Source organism: Salvelinus namaycush, chromosome 42 (genome assembly GCF_016432855.1).
Source record: "Salvelinus namaycush isolate Seneca chromosome 42, SaNama_1.0, whole genome shotgun sequence".
Classification (NCBI taxonomy): Eukaryota; Metazoa; Chordata; class Actinopteri; order Salmoniformes; family Salmonidae; genus Salvelinus; species Salvelinus namaycush.
This window is the reverse complement of record NC_052348.1, coordinates 6,238,028-6,259,194: the sequence shown is the minus strand read 5'-3', so window position 1 is coordinate 6,259,194 and position 21,167 is coordinate 6,238,028. Positions and strand designations below refer to the sequence as shown.

The 21,167-nt window shown below is 44.9% G+C and overlaps 1 protein-coding gene across 2 annotated transcripts; it reads left to right on the top strand.

The window, feature by feature from the left end:
- Window positions 1–1,752: 1,752 nt before the first annotated feature.
- On the top strand, window positions 1,753–21,138 carry LOC120034779 (sarcoplasmic/endoplasmic reticulum calcium ATPase 2-like). 2 transcript variants are annotated; one of them, XM_038981384.1, is made up of 24 exons: window positions 1,756–1,854; window positions 2,099–2,142; window positions 2,940–3,059; window positions 3,431–3,448; window positions 3,542–3,624; window positions 3,886–3,990; window positions 4,119–4,257; window positions 6,943–7,109; window positions 7,962–8,117; window positions 8,290–8,431; window positions 8,755–8,921; window positions 9,110–9,198; window positions 9,959–10,061; window positions 10,841–10,972; window positions 11,124–11,249; window positions 11,383–11,604; window positions 11,768–11,879; window positions 12,337–12,578; window positions 12,796–13,016; window positions 13,975–14,177; window positions 14,418–14,503; window positions 14,603–14,736; window positions 15,175–15,292; window positions 18,526–21,138. In XM_038981384.1, exons 3-24 carry the CDS (start codon window positions 2,942–2,944, stop codon window positions 18,832–18,834), a joined length of 3,192 nt encoding a protein of 1,063 aa, XP_038837312.1. In that variant the 5' UTR covers window positions 1,756–1,854; window positions 2,099–2,142; window positions 2,940–2,941; the 3' UTR covers window positions 18,835–21,138. The 2 variants fall into 2 exon arrangements, with proteins under 2 accessions (XP_038837311.1, XP_038837312.1); XM_038981383.1 differs by having other exon boundaries at window positions 1,753–2,142.
- The last annotated feature ends 29 nt before the right edge of the window (window positions 21,139–21,167 follow it).

The window sequence follows — 21,167 nt, the reverse complement described above, 5'->3', positions numbered from 1 at the left end:
TTTTGCCTAAGAACACAGCCATGAATAAAGAATGGTACCAACACATCCTCCGAGAGCAACTTCTCCCAACCATCCAGGAACAGTTAGGTGATGAACAATGCCTTTTCCAGCATGATGGAGCACCTTGCCATAAGGCAAAAGTGATAAATAAGTGGCTCGGGGAACAAAACATCAATATTTTGGGTCTTAGACCAGGAAACTCCCCAGCCCTTATCCCATTGAGAACATGTGGTCAATCCTCAAGAGGCGGGTGGACAAACAAAACCCCACAAATTCTAACAAACTCCAAGCTTTGATTATGCAAGAATGGGCTGCCATCAGTCATAATGTGGCCCAGAAGTTAATTGACAGCATGCCAGGGTGGATTGCAGAGGTCTTGAAAAAGAAGGCTCAGTACTGCAAATATTAACTCTTTGCATCAACTTCATGTAATTGTCAATAAAAGCCTTTGACACTTATGGAATGCTTGTAATTATACTTCAGTATTCCATAGTAACATCTGACAAAAATATCTAAAGACACTGAAGCAGAACATTTTGTGGAAATTAATATTTGTGTCATTCTCAAAACTTTTGGCCACGACTGTACACAATCCATGTCTCAATTGTCTCAAGGCTTAAAAATCCTTCTTTAACCTGTCTCTTCCCCATCATCTACACTGATTTGAGTGGATTTAACAAGTGACATCAATAAGGGATCATAGCTTTCAGCTGGATTCACCTAGTCAGTTGTCCATGGAGCGTTCTTAATGTTTTGTTTACTCAGTGCATATGTAGCTATACAGACTAGTTTTCGTCACTCATTGTGTTTTTATTCCTTGTTTTATTATTTTTCTAGTATTTCATTTTTTTTCTCTCTGCGTTGTTGGGAAGGGCCCGTGAGTGTTAGTCTATATCTGTTGTTTACGAAGCATGTGACAAATAAAATGTGATTTGATTTGAGTAATAGCCCAGAATACGTGATGTAGGCTAATGTGTTGCGTCAGACTAGCAATAGCCTACTGCTGAAGTCTTACAGAGCAGATAGGAGGGTGTGTGTGTGAGAGAGAGAGAGAGAGAGAGAGAGAGAGAGAGAGAGAGAGAGAGAGAGAGAGAGAGAGAGAGAGAGAGAGAGAGAGAGAGAGAGAGAGAGAGAGAGAGAGAGAGAGAGAGAGAGAGAGAGAGAGAGAGAGAGAGAGAGAGAGAGAGAGAGAGAGAGAGAGAGAGAGAGAGATATGGGGCGGGGGGCACATAATGTCTGACCACATATGACTTTAGGTACATATGCGACCAGACATGCCGCGTTCAAAACAACTGGGAACTTGGAAAAATACGAGATCAAATCATGATGTTGGTGAGGTCGGCGCTCTAGTAAGTCTGATATTGCGCGTCACTCATTAGCATTCTGGTGACAGATAGGGCGTTGGGGGAGGGAGCTCTAAGATTTACCTTTAAATCTACGTCCCGCCTATTTTGCTTGACAAACTTTACTATTGGTCAGGGGTAACGTGAAGCGAGTGTCCTTGACGAACCCATTGGGTTGTACAGAAGTCAATCATCTGAAAAACGACTGTCGCACAACACGTTCATTGGTCAAGCACTGAGCCAAGGGCAAGGTTGGGGTTCCACCCTCCTGCAGCAAATCACCGGTAGGCGGGTTTATGGTAGTTACTGCAATGTGATTCGCTGTACAGCCATTTCAGTCTAAATCCCAGGTCTCTAATTGGCCTAACTTCTGCTTCTACGATTTCTGCCACTGATGCACAACGGTGTAATTCTGTGGCCTAGCGTTAAATAAAGCAACGGCTATTTAGATAGCTATGACATAGCGGGTGGATTAAAGCGCACGACATCGGTGTTGTAATCAAATATAAAAGTAGGGGAATACGCCTCCAACAAATCTTAGTTGTACCGGAAGAAAATTACTGTTATTCTCTGAAAATGCCTTCCTTATAATTTTCCAGGACGTAACGTTAGCTAGCGATTCAGTGGGAGAGATAGCCAGGCAGTTAATGTAACGTTAGATCGATTTCTCATTTCGTCGTGGGAATTAACGTTTTCTTTTTGTGGTTTTCTAATCCTATTTGTTTTGATATTGTGTTATTTACTCAACGTTTCAGAATTAGTTGTTAGTCAACGCAATACCGGGATACGTATTGTACTGGTAAGTCTCCCTAAATTAATTGAGCGTAAACGTCCCGTGCAAACAGGATTATTCGCTAGTTACCGATTCTGAGAACGCCAGTTAGCAAATGTTAGCATATTGAAGGCGTCGCAGCGGATCGGCCTGGAAGTAGGACATTTACCTTCAATGCATATATTTAACAGCTCGTCAACAATACTTTAACGTTGTATATCAACAAACATACGACGTTTATTTTATTTGTAAAATAATGTGAGAATGGTTGACTAACAGTTGACCTGTCTGCGTGCTCACTTGAGCTCTGCGTTGGCTGCTGCGAAGATGATTCTTTCAGTAACATTCTGACATTGTATTTTCTTCGAACAATCGATATATGCATTTAGCACAACGTGACAGAGGATCCACGGTTCTAGTATATTATGATGTTGCGAAGTTTATTGTATCGTGTTGAATCCCCTACTGAACCGAACAGGTGCTGTAAATCAACCTAATTTACATGTAACAGGTGCATCTGATTCACTATCTATGCTCGTTTTGTAATGTCCCCAGGCGGTTATTTCGGTCTCAACATTATCGGTATTTACAGCATCAAGTCGGTCCCCATATTGTGGTCATGTTTCATTCAGTGCAGTGAGGTCATGAATGGAATGGAGAGTACACAATTCCTTTCTCCACCTCCATTTTATTTTCACTAGTTAAGATTTAATGTTATGTAGGCCTACTGATGTGTTGTGCATCCCCCTTCACACTCTCTCTTTGTCTCCCCCATCCTCTCCCCCCGTCTCCACCCCCCTTCTCTCTATCCCGCTCTCCTTCAGGGATGGACAATGCCCATACTAAGACGGTCGAGGAGGTGTTGGGGTATTTCTCTGTGAATGAGTCGACAGGCCTGAGCTGTGAACAGCTGAGGAAAAGCAAGGAGAGATGGGGCCCAAACGGTATGTCCTAGTTCGTGACCTAAATGACACTATTACCTATGTAGTGCACTGCTTTTGACCAGCGCCTATAGGACTCAGTTCACTATTTTTTACCAAAGTATGGAATAGGTGCCATTTGGGACACAGCCCCAACCCTTCACTCCTAATCCTTAACCCTTGACCCCTATTTCACCCTTAAATTAAAAAATGCCAGACTTTTACTCTCACCAATACTCAATTGTTTCAATGATTATTATAAGGTAATGACACCCGCGTTAGGCCTATGTTTAGTAATGTGATGATGATATTGATGATGGCTGAAAATAGTAATGTTATTACTATGTTTATAACAATCTCTCTTTCTCTCTTGATTTCTGAACTCCATGATGCAGAGTTACCGGCAGAAGAAGGTAAGATGTTCATTATCTCTCTCTCTCCGGTCGCTCTCTCTCTCTCGCTCTCCATCCCCTGCATTTACATTCTTTCCATATCTGTGTTTCCAGGGAAGTCGCTATGGGAGCTGGTCCTGGAACAGTTTGAGGATCTGTTGGTTCGGATTCTTCTGCTGGCTGCCTGCATCTCCTTCGTAAGGACACACACACTAACACACACAGAAAGACAACCTAAACAAACACTATTGTAAATTCTGTAACTTTACAGTAAATGGCTAAGTTACAGGCTACCCAAAGTCATTCAGACATATGTTTATAGCTATTTCAATATTTTGCTCTGAGCATTACTATTCACTCTTTATATCCTCACAGTATTACCATCCCGGTCACATACTCTCTTGGTTGTTGAAAACAAGTTCCTCTTTAACCTCTCTCCTCTCTCTCTTTTCTGACAGACTCTTGCCTGGTTTGAGGAAGGAGAGGGGACCATCACAGCCTTCGTGGAACCCTTCGTCATCCTCCTCATCCTCATCGCCAACGCTATCGTCGGGGTGTGGCAGGTAAAGTCACACAGTGTTTTGACATGTTGCATTAGTGTGTGTTCCTTCCTAAGTGTGTGTGTGTGTGTTCATGCATAAACATTAATGTGTGAGACGATGTGTGTTCATTCACGTGTGTGTGTTTCCAGGAGCGTAATGCTGAGAACGCGATCGAGGCGCTGAAGGAGTATGAGCCTGAGATGGGGAAGGTGTACCGACAGGACAGGAAGAGTGTCCAGAGGGTCCGGGCCAAGGACCTCGTTCCTGGGGACATAGTGGAGGTGGCAGGTAAGCAGAACTACAAATCCCAGAGTCCTCTAGGGACCACAGTGTTCTACACTATAACTGATAACATTGTTGAGGTACTATAGCAGGTAGGCAGATAAATCCCACCATCCTCTAGTCTTGGGGCCCAAGTGTTCTTTATATTAGAAGTCCTCCAATAATGGAAAGAAGAACAGCAACTCCAAAAAATCACCTATGATATTGAGGTACTATAGCAGGTAGGGGGAAAAAACTACAAATTCTGTAACTCCTGAAAGGTCCCTAGTGTTCTATACATCGTACCTGGGGAGTGGAGACACAGCGAAGGTGGCAGGTGTGTAGGGGGAAACAGAAACTACAAATCCCATACCCATTTAGCAAATCCCATACCCAAAGTGTTCTATTATTGACTGAGTTGTTTAAATTTCCCAAAATAAAATGTTTAGTTACCTTTGACATTTTTGTATCTGTATGGGTTGGATCTTTGCCCTCTCGCATCATCATGGAGCTCAAAGAAAGGTTTTATGGGAAATTAATAATTTAATCAAGGTGCTGTCAGTTGATGTGATATTCGAAGAGGCCTACAAAACCCAATATCCCTGCATCTTGATAAGCTCTGGGAATGTCGCCAGACGGGTTCAGCGACGCTAACCTTTCTTTCCCAAATATTTTCTCAAATAAACTTTTTACAGATATCTGACTGAAAATGCAGTTTGGGGGTCAGTTTCAAATTTCTGTGTGACTTTTAGCGACAACACAGCTCAAAGGGTTAAGACCGCCCCAATTGCCGAATCCTCAAGGCGATCTGTTTCTATTCTTAGAGCTTCAAAGAAGTAACAGAGGAAATGGGGGTTGAGTGTGTTTTTTTATTTGTGTGTGTGACTCAAAGATTCACAGTGGCGATGTTTGGCTTAAAGAGCATGGGAACTTTGTGACACCAATCACAGTTTACACAGCAGAACACTGGGGCATGCGTCCCAAATGGCACCCTATTCCCTTTTATAGTGCGCTATTTTTGACCAGAGCTAGGGAATAGAGTGCCATTTGAGAATCATGCATGAGAATCATGCATCATGCATCACATCACTGCCTGTCTATCCCTCTGAGCCAATGATCTTGCAGGGTTTTGAGATGTTTACCAATGAATTTGGTTGATTGACAGGTCATAAATATAAAAAAAACTGCAGTTTTCTATGGGCTTTAGTTTAGTTATGCTGTTCTAAGTTATGGGTTGTATTAGAACAGACTTAACACAATGGTCAATCTAAGCGCTAGCGGTGTCAAATATTTTTGCTATTTTCACAACCATAATTATCAACACTGTTGCTGGCATGGGTGGTAAAGGGCTGGGTTTTGATGAATAAACAAGTTTAGGGTGTGTCGAGGCTTGGCCCCTCACTGGCCAATCAGAAACGTGCTCCATGGCGAAATATGTGGTTGCTTTAAGTTGTGTATTTACGGTCTTTTATGTATTGCCTTGGGATCAACTCCAATTCCAATGTTAGTCCGTTATAGTTTGTTCAACAGCTTACAGAAACTAAATAGCAAAATGTAGACCTATCCAATCTTTGCTAAATTCAGTATGTTAACCTGACCCTGTTTGCATTCCACATTGTTCTAAGAAATTGCATGGCTTCAATGTGGAAATATACACAAGTTGAAACAACTTGTTTTAAATACAGTAGCTGGACAAAGGTCCACTATAAAGGGAGGATATTACCAAATATGTTTTATATACAATACCATTGAAAAGTTTGGGGTCACTTAGAAATGTCCTTGTTTTTGAAAGAAAATCCCTTATTTAAAATAACATCAAATTGATCAGCAATACAATGTAGACATTGTTAATGTTGTAAATGACTATTGTAGCTGGAAACAGCAGATTATTTGATGGAATATCTACGTAGGCGTACAGAGGCCCATTATCAGCAACTATCACTCCTGTGTTCCAATGGCACGTTGTGTTGGCTAATCCAAATTTATCATTTTAAAAGGCTAATTGATCATTAGAAAACCCTTTTGCAATTATGTTAGCACAGCTGAAAACTGTTCTCCTGATTTTAAAGAAGCAATAAAACTGGCCTTCTTTAGGCTAGTTGAGTATCTGGTGCATCAGCATTTGTAGTTTCAATTACAGGCTCAAAATGGCCAGAAACAAAGAACTTTCTTCTGAAACTCGTCAGTCTATTCTTGTTCTGAGAACTTAAGGCTATTCCATGTGAGATCTTGCCAAGAAACTTAAGATCTCGTACAACGCTGTGCACTACTCCCTTCACAGAACAGTGCAAACTGGCTCTAACCAGAATAGAAAGAGGTTTGGGAGGCCCCGGTGCACAACTGAGCAAGAGGACAAGTACATTAGTGTTTAGTTTGAGAAACAGATGCCTCACAAGTCCTCAACTGGCAGCTTCATTAAATAGTACCCGCAATACACCATTCTCAACAGTGAAGAGGTGACTCCGGGTTGCTGGCCTTCTAGGCTGAGTTCCTCTGTACAGTGTCTGTGTTCTTTTGCTCATCTTAATCTTTTCTTTTTATTGGCCAGTCTGAGATATGGATATATTGGTGCTCAATTTTTATACTCCTGTCAGCAATGGGTGTGGCTGATATAGCCAAATCCACTAATTTGAAGGGGTGTCCACATATTTCTGCAATGTAAGACTTGAACCATCACCATCACCTCCCCCGTTCCGCCCCTTTTTCCCCCAGTGGGTGATAAAGTCCCAGCAGACATCCGGCTGACCTCCATCTGCTCCACCACACTGCGAGTGGACCAGTCCATCCTGACGGGGGAGTCGGTGTCGGTGATCAAACACACCGACCCAGTGCCTGACCCGCGAGCCGTCAACCAGGACAAGAAAAACATGCTGTTCTCTGTAAGTGGGTGGGTGGGAGAGAGAGGGTGTGTGTGTGGTGGGGGGGGGGGGGGTCATTATCTGATTAGAAATAGACCAGCACAGCACGTGGGATTAAGGCCTCAAGCCAAAAGGTGCACTTTTGTTTAAGTGTGCACGTTTGTGTAAGTGTGGGAGAGCGAGTGTGTGTGTATGTTTTATTGATCTAATGGGAGATATGGTGTGAGAGAGGAACCAGAACTCAGGAGCGTGCGTGCGTGCACTGTGATGCTTTGATGTGAGTGTTGAAGGTGTGACTCAACCGTTGGTTGAATAAAACATCACTTGCATTGTTTGCACAGGACACATAATATACTGCGTGACGTAATCTACTAAAGTGCTCCTAATACACTTCTGAAGAGCCAGGTGAACGAGCTTCAAGACCACTGTCTTCCAGGTTACTGATAGTGGAGCAATCGAACTGGACCATCGAGGGCTGTGTTGGTACTAGACCACGTACTGATTCTCTTCTGTATATCACTAAGCGATACCGAATGTGTGTGATGCATGTCGTTGATCCCCACGCCACCTACATAGTTAAAACACAATTCGTGATTTATAATACATCTACCGTATGAGCACAAGACGTTGGAAAACACTTCATTGTGGTTTTAAATGTCTTTAACAAAATGTTGAAAATACAGTGTGTATTTCTGGTTGAAAAGATGTCTTTCTGCTCTTGTGCTGACTGTAATCCCTACGTTATTTTTCTCTGACTCGTTTTTCTATGTTATAGCGATGACTTTGATCTGGGAAAGTATGCTGCTTTACAGATCAAACTCCTGTAGTAGTTAGAGTGCACCAACACATTGCTTTATATCATTGTTCTTCCAGGGCACCAACATTGCAGCGGGCAGGGCTATAGGTGTGGTGGTAGCTACAGGGGTGCAGACTGAGATCGGGAAGATTCGTGATGAGATGGCTGCTACAGACCCAGAGAGAACACCGCTGCAGCAGAAACTGGACCAGTTTGGGGAACAGCTGTCCAAGGTACATGGACTTTCCTTCTCGTCCCTCTTTCTTTCCCTCATTCCTTTTATTTAATCTGTCAGCTGTATTGTTCTTAACTGACTTGTTTAGTTAAATATAAAAAAATATATATAAAAAATTGTGAGTGGCAGTGTTGTGATTACAGGCTCTCTCTCTCTCTCCCTCCCTCTAGGTGATCACAGTGATCTGTGTGGCAGTTTGGGGTATCAACGTAGGCCATTTCAATGACCCGGTCCATGGTGGCAGCTGGCTCAGAGGGGCTGTCTACTACTTCAAGATCGCTGTGGCACTGGCTGTAGCTGCCATCCCTGAGGGTACGTGGTGGGACCAACCACCTCTCTCTCTTCTCTCCTCTCTCTTTCCACTCTCCTCTCTCTTCTCTTATTTCCTTCTCTGCCTCTGTGTGACACACACAAAGTAGAGCATGAGTCAATTCCAATCTATTCTGAGCAATCTAAACCAAAATGAATTCTCTCAAGACCGCTACTCTCTGTGTCCATGTAGACTCTAACTCGATAAATAGATTGATCAGCCAGTGTACTTTTGTTACATTACTCGGAAGAACCATTATGGAACCATATATTTAACCCCACTAACCGTCCCTTCACCCTATTCAATCTTGCCCCCCCCCCTGCAGGCCTACCCGCTGTGATCACCACCTGCCTGGCTCTGGGGACCAGACGCATGGCCCGGAAGAATGCCATCGTCCGCAGTCTGCCCTCTGTGGAGACCTTGGGCTGCACCTCCGTCATCTGCTCCGACAAGACTGGTACCCTCACCACCAACCAGATGTCTGTCCACCGGGTGAGAGAGGGAGGGAGGGGCAAAATGGAGATTGGGTGAAGAGTGGTTCCCTGGCGCTGACCTGAAAGTGGGATGGTTTGGCATGTTGATTGACAGACACTCAGCCTGATGCTGACCTAACCTTACTGATTGTGGCAATGAGTGTGTATTTTCTAACCCGGTCTGTCTGTATCTGCATGTGTGTGTAGATATTTGTTGTGGACAGTGTGTCAGGGGAGCGATGCGCCCTGAGTGAGTTTTCGGTGACTGGATCGACTTACGCCCCGGAAGGGGAAGTGTGAGTGCCTTTAACCTTTTTAACCCTTAACTGATGATTGCCATGTTCAAGGTAACTGGGAACTCAGGAACAAAACGAGCCCAGACCGGGAAAATTGCTTTGAATGGTCATCCAACATGAGATTCCATGTCAGAAACTCTGGCATCTTTCTAGAGCGTTCTAGAAATTCTGACCTGAAGATCAGGGACATCATGATTTGTTCTCGTTTCTTTGGAGTTCCCAGTTGTATTGAAAGCATTAGATGTCATGACGAATCACTCATCCCCAATTTTGCTAGGACTGTCTGAGTGGGGAGGGGAAAACTGAAAACTACCTGTTATTGGCAGAGGGGTTTGGAACTCTTTCTTATTGGTGTATTAACTAATTTTTACCGCCTGGTGATGTCACCAGGCAGGCCAAAGCTCCATCCCACCAAAATAGGCTGAAATTTCAGGCAGTCTTGTCAAATGGACATGATATTTTTTCACAATTTCCGTTTTATTCCAACCTCAGTGTGGAAATATATATATTACAGACGAATCAGATGTCTGACTGCACTGGTCCTTTAAGATGCTGAGAAATGTTATCTTTCTAATATTTGGTTCCCCTCTAATTCTTTCTTTCTCTAGTCTTGTTCTCCCCCTCTTATGGCTTTTCACAATCCCTTACTTCTCTCTCCATCTTTCCCCTTTCTCTCTTACACTCTCTCCATGTCATCTTCCATATCCACCCTTATTAACTCTCTTCTCCTTGTCCTTTTCTCTCTCTCTCTCTCCCTCAGGTATAAGGATGAGACGTTAGTGAAGTCTAGTCAGTATGAGGGCCTGGTGGAGATGGCCTCTATCTGTGCTCTGTGTAACGACTCCTCTCTGGACTACAACGAGGTGAGAACAGCGCCAGCCTACTTTGCGCACTACACTACACACCATAACCACTGCACTACACACCATAACCACTGCACTACACACCATAACCACTGCACTACACACCATAACCACTGCACTACACACCATAACCACTGCACTGCACACCATAACCACTGCACTGCACACCATAACCACTGCACTACACACCATAACCACTGCACTGCACACCATAACCACTGCACTGCACACCATAACCACTGCACTGCACACCATAACCACTGCACTGCACACCATAACCACTGCACTGCACACCATAACCACTGCACTGCACACCATAACCACTGCACTACACACCATAACCACTGCACTACACACCATACCATAACCACTGTACTGCACACCATAACCACTGCACTGCACACCATAACCACTGCACTGCACACCATAACCACTGCACTGCACACCATAACCACTGCACTGCACTGCACACCATAACCACTGCACTGCACACCATAACCACTGCACTGCACACCATAACCACTGCACACCATAACCACTGCACACCATAACCACTGTACTGCACACCATAACCACTGTACTGCACACCAGAACCACTGTACTGCACACCAGAACCACTACACTACACACCATGATACACACAAATGTCCATGGACAGACACTTCTTAGTTCTAGTCCTGGAGAGCTACTTTTTTTGTTCCAGTCCAGTAGCATCTGTTTGGAATAATACATTCAAATAATATCCTTGTTGACCCTTAACCTGTGGGTGTGTGTCCCAGTCTAAGGGTGTGTATGAGAAGGTAGGCGAAGCCACAGAGACGGCCCTGTGCTGTCTGGTGGAGAAGATGAACGTGTTCGACACAGACCTCCGAGGACTGTCCGCTGTCGAGAGAGCTACTGCCTGCTGCTCGGTGTGTGTCTGTAAAATCAAAAGATCTGTGTCTGTGTTTTTGAAAATAAAATGTGTGTGTGTACCATTGAGATGTGCTGACCTAATTTACCTCCTGGCAGGATGATTGAATGATATCTCCTCTCTCTCCCTCCCTCTATCCTCTCCATCAGGTGATTAAACAGTTGATGAGGAAGGAGTTGACGTTGGAGTTCTCTCGTGACAGGAAGTCCATGTCAGTGTTCTGTTCTCCCAACAAGCTCAGCCGCTCTGCCACTGGGGCCAAGATGTTTGTCAAGGTCAGCTCTCTCTCTCTCTCTCTCTGTCTCTTTGTCTGTCTGTCTGTCGTTTCTGTTCCTTGCGTGTTTCTTTCTCTTGCACTCTCTCTCCTCCATCTCCCCACTTTGTATCAACTTGTCGTCTCTCTCCCAGGGAGCTCCGGAGAGCGTGCTGGAGCGCTGCCGTTGGATCCGGGTGAACGGGGGCGTGCGGGTGCCCATGACGCCAGCGGGGCGGGAGCAGCTCCAGGGGACCGTCAGGGAGTGGGCCACGGGGCGGGACACCCTCCGATGCCTCGCCATGGCGACCCGGGACTCGCCCCCCGAGATACGCTCCCTCAACCTGGAGAACTCGGCTACCTTCGCCGACTACGAGGTGAGTGATTTTTAGGATTATTTCATCCTTTGTGTTATTATGCACTTTATTAATCTCTTTTATTGCCTATTGACTAAAGTGTGTTGTGGATTTTAAAGGCACTTCAAATTTTATTTAGTTTTATTTGATTGGCGTTAAATTAACAACAATGTCCTCCCCCCAGTCGGACCTGACCTTCGTGGGCTGCGTGGGGATGCTGGACCCCCCCAGGAAGGAAGTACTTGGTGCGGTCCGCATGTGTCGACAGGCTGGCATCCGGGTCATCATGATCACCGGTATGACACGCTTCACACACACTCCCTCTGTTTGTTGTGTTGTGATACATGTTTGATGGATGGGGAGACGCAAGACACATAATCCAAGGGGATTCAATAAAGTCAACTGAACAGAATTTCTAGCCTCACACTCGTCTACCTTAAAATGATATTATAACGTGAAAAGCTGGGACTTTACCAGTATTGCAATATTTTTTTCAATGGCAAAAATGAATGCAGACAACTTTTTTTTGTCCTTTTAAAAAGCTGCTGTATGTCAAATATTGTATGCTTTAGCTTGGAAAATTAAGTTAATGTGACATTAGGGCTTTTTTCCTCGAAGTTAAATCCGCTTTGTGTTTACTTGCCACGATCCTGGTATCGGCCCGGCCCCAATAACGCAATTTCAAACCGTTTTTCCTGCTGGGTGTCATCTCTCCATCTAACATCTTACCTCTAAACTCACGTCCCCCCCCAGGTGACAACAAGGGCACGGCCATGTCCATCTGTCGTCGCGTGGGCATCATCACGGAGGAGGAGGAGGAGGCGGGCAGGGATGACCCGTTCTCAGGGGGCTTGACGGGGAGGGAGTTTGACGAGCTGCCCCCCCACCTCCAGAGGCAGGCCTGTCGTACCGGACGCTGCTTCGCCCGTGTGGAGCCCACACACAAGAGCCGTATCGTGGAGTACCTACAGAGCCTCGATGACATCACAGCCATGGTGAGAGGGGGCTGTGTGAGTGTGTTTAGGGGGTTGGTGAATGTGTATCTCTGTTGGCAGCAGTGTCCCTGTCTAGGGCTCTACTTTGTGACACTTAAAAAGGCATATTTGAGAAGGCATGTTTGCATTGTGTGGGGCCTTTCATGCGTTTCCTCCCTTGTTTTGACTCACCGCCTGTTCTTGCCCCCTCCCATCCCTCCATCCCACTCTCCCCCAGACTGGTGATGGAGTAAATGACGCGCCAGCCCTGAAGAAGGCAGAGATCGGTATCGCCATGGGTTCAGGCACGGCTGTGGCCAAGTCCGCCTCTGAGATGATCTTAGCTGATGATAACTTCTCTACCATCGTAGCGGCTGTAGAAGAGGGCAGAGCCATCTACAACAACATGAAACAGTTCATACGATACCTCATCTCTTCCAACATAGGAGAGGTTGTCTGGTGAGGATAGGGGGACGAGAGGGATGGGTTAGAGGAGAGGGATGGGTTAGAGGAGAGGGATGGGTTAGAGGAGAGGGATGGGTTAGAGGAGAGGGATGGGTTAGAGGAGAGGGATGGGTTAGAGGAGAGGGATGGATTAGAGGAGAGGGATGGATTAGAGGAGAGGGATGGATTAGAGGAGAGGGATGGATTAGAGGAGAGGAAGAGAAAGCCATCTACAACAACATGAAACAGTTCATACGATACCTCATCTCTTCCAACATAGGAGAGGTTGTCTGGTGAGGATAGGGGGACGAGAGGGATGGATTAGAGGAGAGGGATGGATTAGAGGAGAGGGATGGATTAGAGGAGAGGGATGGATTAGAGGAGAGGGATGGGTTAGAGGAGAGGGATGGGTTAGAGGAGAGGAAGAGAAAGCCATCTACAACAACATGAAACAGTTCATACGATACCTCATCTCTTCCAACATAGGACAGGTTGTCTGGTGAGGATAGGGGGACGAGAGGGATGGATTAGAGGAGAGGGATGGATTAGAGGAGAGGGATGGATTAGAGGAGAGGGATGGATTAGAGGAGAGGGATGGATTAGAGGAGAGGGATGGATTAGAGGAGAGGGATGGATTAGAGGAGAGGGATGGATTAGAGGAGAGGAAGAGAAAGCCATCTATAACAGAACGAAACAGTTTATAGGAGAGGTTGTATGGTGTGGAGAGGGAGATGGAAACGGGGGAGGGAGAGAGGGTGGTGGGGTTACGGTTATAAATAAAGGGGAAGGATAACAGAACAGTGGTGCACATTTAGGAGAGGATTACTTTTTAGGTCAGGTGACAATAGGGAGAAGGAAAATTTAAAAAGGAGTTAATCCCTTCAACCATGAGGGAAAATAGTGGTCTGGGACAGTGAGAGAGAGGATTTCTGAATTATTATGTTGTATCCCTCTCTCACCCTCTTCCCTCAAGTATTTTCATGACTGCTGCTCTGGGCATGCCCGAGGCCCTGATCCCGGTCCAGTTGCTGTGGGTCAACCTGGTGACAGACGGCTTCCCGGCCACCGCCCTGGGCTTCAACCCCCCCGACCTGGACATCATGTCCCGCCCCCCACGCTCCCCCAAGGAGCCACTCATCTCCGGATGGCTCTTCTGCAGATACCTCATTGTCGGATGTGAGTAAATCTAGTATATCTCGATCTATATCTATGGCAGATACCGCATTGTGAGGTTATAGATTATGAACAGACAGGGTTTTTGTATTTTGAACTTGTATACTTTGCAGAGGTAGCCTCGTGAGCACTTTGTCAGATGTATTTGTAAACCAATAACATTTGGACGATTGATTTGATTTTACGTCACTATCAGCTGGGATTCTAGAATATACACATCTAACCTTTTGACCTCTCTCTCAGGCTATGTGGGAGCGGCCACAGTAGGAGCTGCAGCCTGGTGGTTCATGGCAGCACACGACGGACCCAAACTCTCCTTCTACCAACTGGTAAGAACACGTCCCTCTCTTCTCTCACTTCTCTTACTTTACCGTCTCTAACCTCCGACCTCTCACTCCCTGCTCTCTCTCCATTCTCTCTCCTCTCAGTCCCACTATCTCCAGTGCAGTGAAGGCCACGGGGAGTTTGCGGGGGTGCAGTGCTCAGTGTTCGAGTCGCCCTACCCCATGACCATGGCCCTGTCCGTGCTCGTTACCATAGAGATGTGCAACGCCCTCAACAGGTACGCTACTAAAACTGCAACTCCCAACGATTCCTTGCGGTACTTAGCATCGGTCATAGAGATCATTATTTATGACGCAACACAGAACAGGTTTAGTTCTCGTGTGATAACATTTTTGTTTTTAGTCATAGTACATTCTGCATGTATGAATATCAACTGTAAAGTTCATTCAGTTCTATTGCATTTGTTGTCCACCTTTGCTCTTTTCAATCAGACATAAATGTTTAAGTCAAATTAAACAAAAAAAATGATCATGATATGCGTGATTATTCAATCGAGTAGATTTATATCAGATTATTTAGTATAAGTGTGGATATTTTACTGACATCTGACTTTGTACTGATATCCAGAGTTGTGTTAGTATCAATATTTTATTGGCATCTTTTGAGTTTGTACTGGTCCATCTCTGAGCTCTGCTGTGTGTGTCCTCGTCCTCAGTCTGTCAGAAAACCAGTCCCTCCTGAAGATGCCTCCTTGGTCCAACCCCTGGCTGGTGGGAGCCATCTGTCTCTCCATGGCGCTCCACTTCCTCATCCTCTATGTTGACCCCCTGCCTGTAAGTGTGTGTGTGTTCGTTCATCTGGCATAATTTTGTCAACAACAATAACATATTAGTCAAACACCTATTTTTCAGTGGCAATTGTCGTGACTATAACTGACTAAATAGACTCAGAAAAAAACTAACTAAATGAAAATAATTTTTCATTTCAGTTGACTAAATCGAGACTAGATGAAATCTCTGACTACTAAATGGACTGGAAAATAAATGTGGGAGAGCTTTTCAGTGATGTGCACAATTAATATTAGCAGCACAGATACGCAGGGAAGGATGCCCCACACCCGGCACAGCACACACAGCCTACATCCGCTGGTGAGCTGCAGGGGAGCTAGCGTTGAGTGTGAGCTGCAGGGGAGCTAGCGTTGAGTGTGAGCTGCAGGGGAGCTAGCGTTGAGTGTGAGCTGCAGGGGAGCTAGCGTTGAGTGTGAGCTGCAGGGGAGCTAGCGTTGAGTGTGAGCTGCAGGGGAGCTAGCGTTGAGTGTGAGCAGACCGGCTCCGCTCCGGCACCCCCTCCGATTATACACATCGTGGTGGCGACTCTTGCTTCCCCGTAGCTAACCAGTCACCACCAGCCTTCTAGTTAGTTATCCTTTGCCTGGTTAAGAAACACAAGCTCCTTTTACGAAATTAAAAACAACTTTAATAGTAAAACAACAACCTGGCTATGCTTTTCTCCCTTGATTAGACTATAGAAAAGCAGACAGTTTTTGCTTTTTTTTTGTCTCGCTCAAACCTCCCTCTTTTCCCACTAAATTTCATATACAGGTTCTGTAACCAATGTAGCCAAGCCTCCCTCTTTTCCTCAGAATGACTTGATTATCCTTTCAAAAGACATAACCCATAATTCTGCCGCTACGCTTTTTTCCCTTTCTGTCGTGCATTGGCAGGCCGCATTTTACATTCATAAAGCATATTGCGGGCCGTTCTAAAACTAGTTGACTAAATTCCGCATCCCACTACGCTATATCTGACTGGGTAACACGGACTCTGACTTCAGCCACTCGGACTTGAGCACAGGGGACTTGGGAATCAATTCGGACTCGAGGTTTAGTGACTCTACTACATCAGTGGGAAAAACAGTCATTAGCTCCCATTTTACTTCTGGACATCAATGTGGCCGGGGCGTCTGGAACGTTGTTATCAATGGCAATGACGCAACCGCGTGATGGAGGTGCAACCATACTACTTTGCGGCACCATCTAGTGATGGTGCTTCTCTCTCTCTCTCATTCCATCTGTCTCTCGCTCTCTGCGTTTGTCTGTTTGTTTAGTGTGTAATATCTATGTAGGCTGAATTAGGAATTTACATGGCCAGATAATTCTTATAAACTCAGCAAAAAAAGAAATGAACCTGTCTTTTCATAGATAATTCGTAAAAATCCAAATTACTTCACAGATCTTCATTGTAAAGGGTTTAAACACCGTTTCCCATGCTTGTTCAATGAACCATAAACAATTAATGAACATGCACCTGTGGAACGGTCGTGAAGACACTAACAGCTTACAGACGGTAGGCAATTAAGGTCACAGTTATGAAAACTTAGGACACTAAAGAGGCCTTTCTACTGACTCTGGAAAAACACCAAAAGAAAGATGCCCAGGGTCCCTGTTCATCTGCATGAACGTGCCTTAGGCATGCTGCAAGGAGACATGAGGACTGCAGATGTGGCCAGGGCAATAAATTGCAATGTCCGTACTGGGTGACGCCTAAGACAGAGCTACAGGGAGACAGGACGGACAGCTGATCGTCCTTGCAGTGGCAGACCACGTGTAACAACACCTGCACAGGATCGGTACATCCGAACATCACACCTGCGGGACAGGTACAGGATGCAACAACAACTGCCCGAGTTACACCAGGAACGCACAATCCCTCCATCAGTGCTCAGACTGTCCGCAATAGGCTGAGAGAGGCTGGACTGAGGGCTTGTAGGCCTGTTGTAAGGCAGGTCCTCACCGGCAACAATGTTTGAGCCTATGGGCACAAACCCACCGTTGCTGGACCAGACAGGACTGGCAAAAAGTGCTCTTCACTGACGAGTCGCGGTTTTGTCTCACCAGGGGTGATGGTCGGATTCGCATTTGTCGTCGAAGGAATGAGCGTTACACAGAGGCCTGTACTCTGGAGCGGGATCGATTTGGTCTGGGGTGGCGTGTCACAGCATCATCGGACTGAGCTTGTTGTCATTGCAGGCAATCTCAATGCTGTGCGTTACTGGGAAGACAACCTCCTCTCTCGTGTGGTACCCTTCCTGCAGGCTCAACCTAACATGTCATGCTGGAAGGTCAATGCCACCAGCCATACTGCTCGTTCTGTGTGTGATTTCCTGCAAGACAGGAATGTCAGTGTTCTGCCATGGCCAGCGAAGAGCCTGGATCTCAATTCCATTGAGCACGTCTGGGACCTGTTGGATCGGAGGGTGAGGGCTAGGGCCATTCTCCCCCCCCAGAAATGTCTGGGAACTTGCAGGTGCCTTGGTGGAAGAGTGGGGTAACATCTCACAGCAAGAACTGGCAAATCTGGTACAGTCCATGTGGAGGAGATGCATTGCAGTACTTAATGCAGCTGGTGGCCACACCAGATACTGACTGTTACTTTTGATTTTGACCCCCCCCCCCCCCCTTTGTTCAGGGACACATTATTCCATTTCTGTTAGTCACATGTCTGTGGAACTTGTTCAGTTTGTCTCAGTTGTTGAATCTTGTTATGTTCATACAAATATTTACATATGTTAAGTTTGCTGAAAACAAATGCAGTTGACAGTGAGAGGATGTTTCTTTTTTTGCTGAGTTTATATAATAATATTATTCTTATTTATGCTTTGTGGAAGAATATGATCTCATGCAGATAAATATTTTGGTAGGACAAGGTTATGTATGTTTATGCTTATGGAGGTTATGGATGTTTATGCACATGGAAGTCAGTGATATGTTTCATATTTACTATAGGTTAATGAGGCAATACAAATGTGATGTGACTAAAATGAAAGGACATTTTAGTTGACCAAAATGGCCCATTTGTTTTCATTATTTTGACAGACTAGACTAAATCATTATTCAAATGACAAAAATGGGACTAAGACTTGACTGAATTAAAAAAAGTGCCAAAATGACCTCTGCTGAACAGTGAAGTGCCTGTGTGTGTGTGTTACATTGTGCTCTCCGATATCTCATTGTCTAACCACCCCTTGCCTTCTCTCCCCTCTCTCCCTTCCCTTCTCTCCCATCCAGGTGGTGTTCCAGATCCGCCCACTGTCGTGGCCACAGTGGGTTGTAGTCCTCAAGATGTCCCTGCCCGTCATCTTCATGGACGAGGCCCTTAAGTTCCTGGCCCGGAACTGGATCGAGCCGGGTACCGACGTGGAGCGCCAGGAGGAGGAGCGGGAGCGCCGGCGGAGGGGTCAAGGGCCAGGGGGCATGACCGCCGCCGTAAGCAGGGTGTTCAAGGGCGTGTCCTGGTCGTTCGTTTTAATGTCGTTCCCTCTATTGGTCTGGATTTACAGCCTGGACTCTGATATTACTAACATGTTCTATGAGTGAAGGGGAAAAGAGGGGGTGGGAGGGGTTTGGGGAATGAAAGGGAAGGAACTATAAAATAAATAGGGGAGCAAGTTGAGGTGAAGATGGAGTGCAGGGAAAGAAAAATAAAAAATTACATTTTTAGAGGGATAAAGCCCGGAATGAAAGGTGAACAGTCTGAGACGGTGAGAGAAAGAGGGATACAAAGGAAGTGAAGAGGGAGCTGATACATCCTAGCTCAGCACTCTGACTTTTTTAATACGGGCCCTGACCGTGAGGGATTTTACAAAACTCAAGGTCCTATTTAATCAAGCCTGGTTTAACGAGTTAGCGGAATAGGTCTTGAAAATACCACTCCTCTTGTGCAGAAAGAACGCACGTTTTGGTTCACGTAGCTCCTTGACAACATAATTTTTACAATGTGCGACAAACCAGAGAAGAAACACAACTTTGTAGTTGATTCAAACATTCTTTCTGGCCGCTCAGAATGAGTGTTTATTTTCTCCCCAGAAGCTTGTTAAGCGGATTTGATTGAATATGGCCGTTGCTTGTGTCTTGAACTCTCCTGCATATTTATTCAATTTTGAAAGGCAAATTCCTGTCTATAGATGATTTCTAACATAAGATAGTACTTATTAATTTCATTCCAGTTTCTCTACCTGTAAGGTGACAGGTGGGAAGGTAGAGAGAAAGCGAGGGAGAAGCTTCTTCAGTCCAGTCTAGGGAATGGAGGGATGACTGGATGAAAAGCGAGAGCTGAATGATCTTCCAGCATCAGTCAGACTGGCCACACACTGACATTCCAGCCAGCTTCAGAAATCAATCAATAATCAATTAACATTTGATTTAATTTAGATGTCATCAAACTGTGTCTAGAGAAGAGGACAGCAGAGTACTTCTTTAATGTGTATTTCTTAGGGTTATGGGCTGGCAAAGCTGACTTTTGAAAAGTAAAAGGTTTTGTGTTTATTTTCACTGCACTATTCATATTTATTAACGTCCCTGAATTGTGTTTTCTTTTTTTGATTTCTGTCCGATTTTTTTATTTTATGCCCAACTTTGCTACAGAATGGATGTTGCCTCCATGTATGGTTCTGATAAAGGTTGGCTACTCTTTATGACATCACACCCTTTTGTCTCCTTATCATCATGCATGTTTGAGATTGACTACTGTTACATTGCAGATGGACTGCTCAGAATCACTGATCTCCAAATCACCTTGCTTTCTAAATAACTACTCATTATGTGATCAAGATGAGTGATTCTGCGCTGTGCCTTGTTCAAACACATCCTCCTCAAACACGCTGACTGTTGATCTATACTAGAACTGTCCAGGTTGGGTAGTAATGGGCTTTAGGTGCAGGCTTGGTATCTCTTTTTGCGTGACCAGATTCGGTCTGATGTCCTCCACACGATTTCAGCTTGGAACTGCGTCCTTAAAGTTGTGTTGCAATCCTCACGTAGGCCTAGAAGTAGTAGACTTGCCTCCGGAAGGCTCCAACATCTCTGACATTGTTGTCAGGCTGAGTAATTGCATCATATTTTAGCTAGGCTACTCTACCATTCTACTAGTTGACCTATGTGTTTTGATAGTCTTAACAGCCACTGTGACATCACACCATGAACTCAAGGTACAAAGTTGTGTAGTCTGCTTATGTGGACACCATTACCACTTCCCCTGTAGTAGTGGGTTTGTTAGGGCTGGGAACACTTTTCTATTTTATTTACTACACACCAAATTTGCTTACTTTTTTCTCCCCAGACTTGCAACATTTTTTTTTGTTATTATGATTGATATAACTACTACGGTAATTGTGATTAATTGTCGCTGTGGCATCTGTAGTACCCCTACTGTGCCTGTAAAGAATTAGGGGTGCTATTTTATTTTCTGAATGTAGTAAAGGGTGGGGGGGGGGAGTTATTATTAGAATCATTAATAGGTGTAAGAATCTGAGTTGAAAAGGGGGATTAGGGAGGAGAAGAGGGGCAGTCTGACAGGGTGGCTTTACAAAAGAAAGGGATGAGGGAGAGATGCTGAGAGAAGAGGTCTCTTTCCATCTCCGTTTCTCTAGCGTTCTGACCGTGCTCTCTGTCTTCATCTGAAACCAATAAGCAAAATAATTTCGTAAAATTAACGACTTCAAAGAAATACACATTGAGTGGAGTTATTGGAACTTTTTTTAAATTTTTTTCTTTTGACTGAGTTAAAGTGGGAATGTATTTTGTTTATTGTAAATGGTTCCATTGCTGTCTGTCACATTACTGCTATTTCAAATATGGAAAATGCTTTATGGGATAAACAATAAAATTGTTAATTTAAATGTACGTTTCTGTGGTTGCTAATTTGACAGTTG

Coding starts and splice junctions, on each gene's coding strand:
- LOC120034779 (XM_038981383.1), top strand. CDS start 2,942: ATGGACAATGCCCATACTAAGACGGTCGAGGAGGTGTTGGGGTATTTC. Junction 11,250..11,382: donor GGGCCAAGATGTTTGTCAAG/GTCAGCTCTCTC, acceptor TCTCTCTCCCAG/GGAGCTCCGGAGAGCGTGCT. Junction 13,017..13,974: donor AACATAGGAGAGGTTGTCTG/GTGAGGATAGGG, acceptor TCTTCCCTCAAG/TATTTTCATGACTGCTGCTC.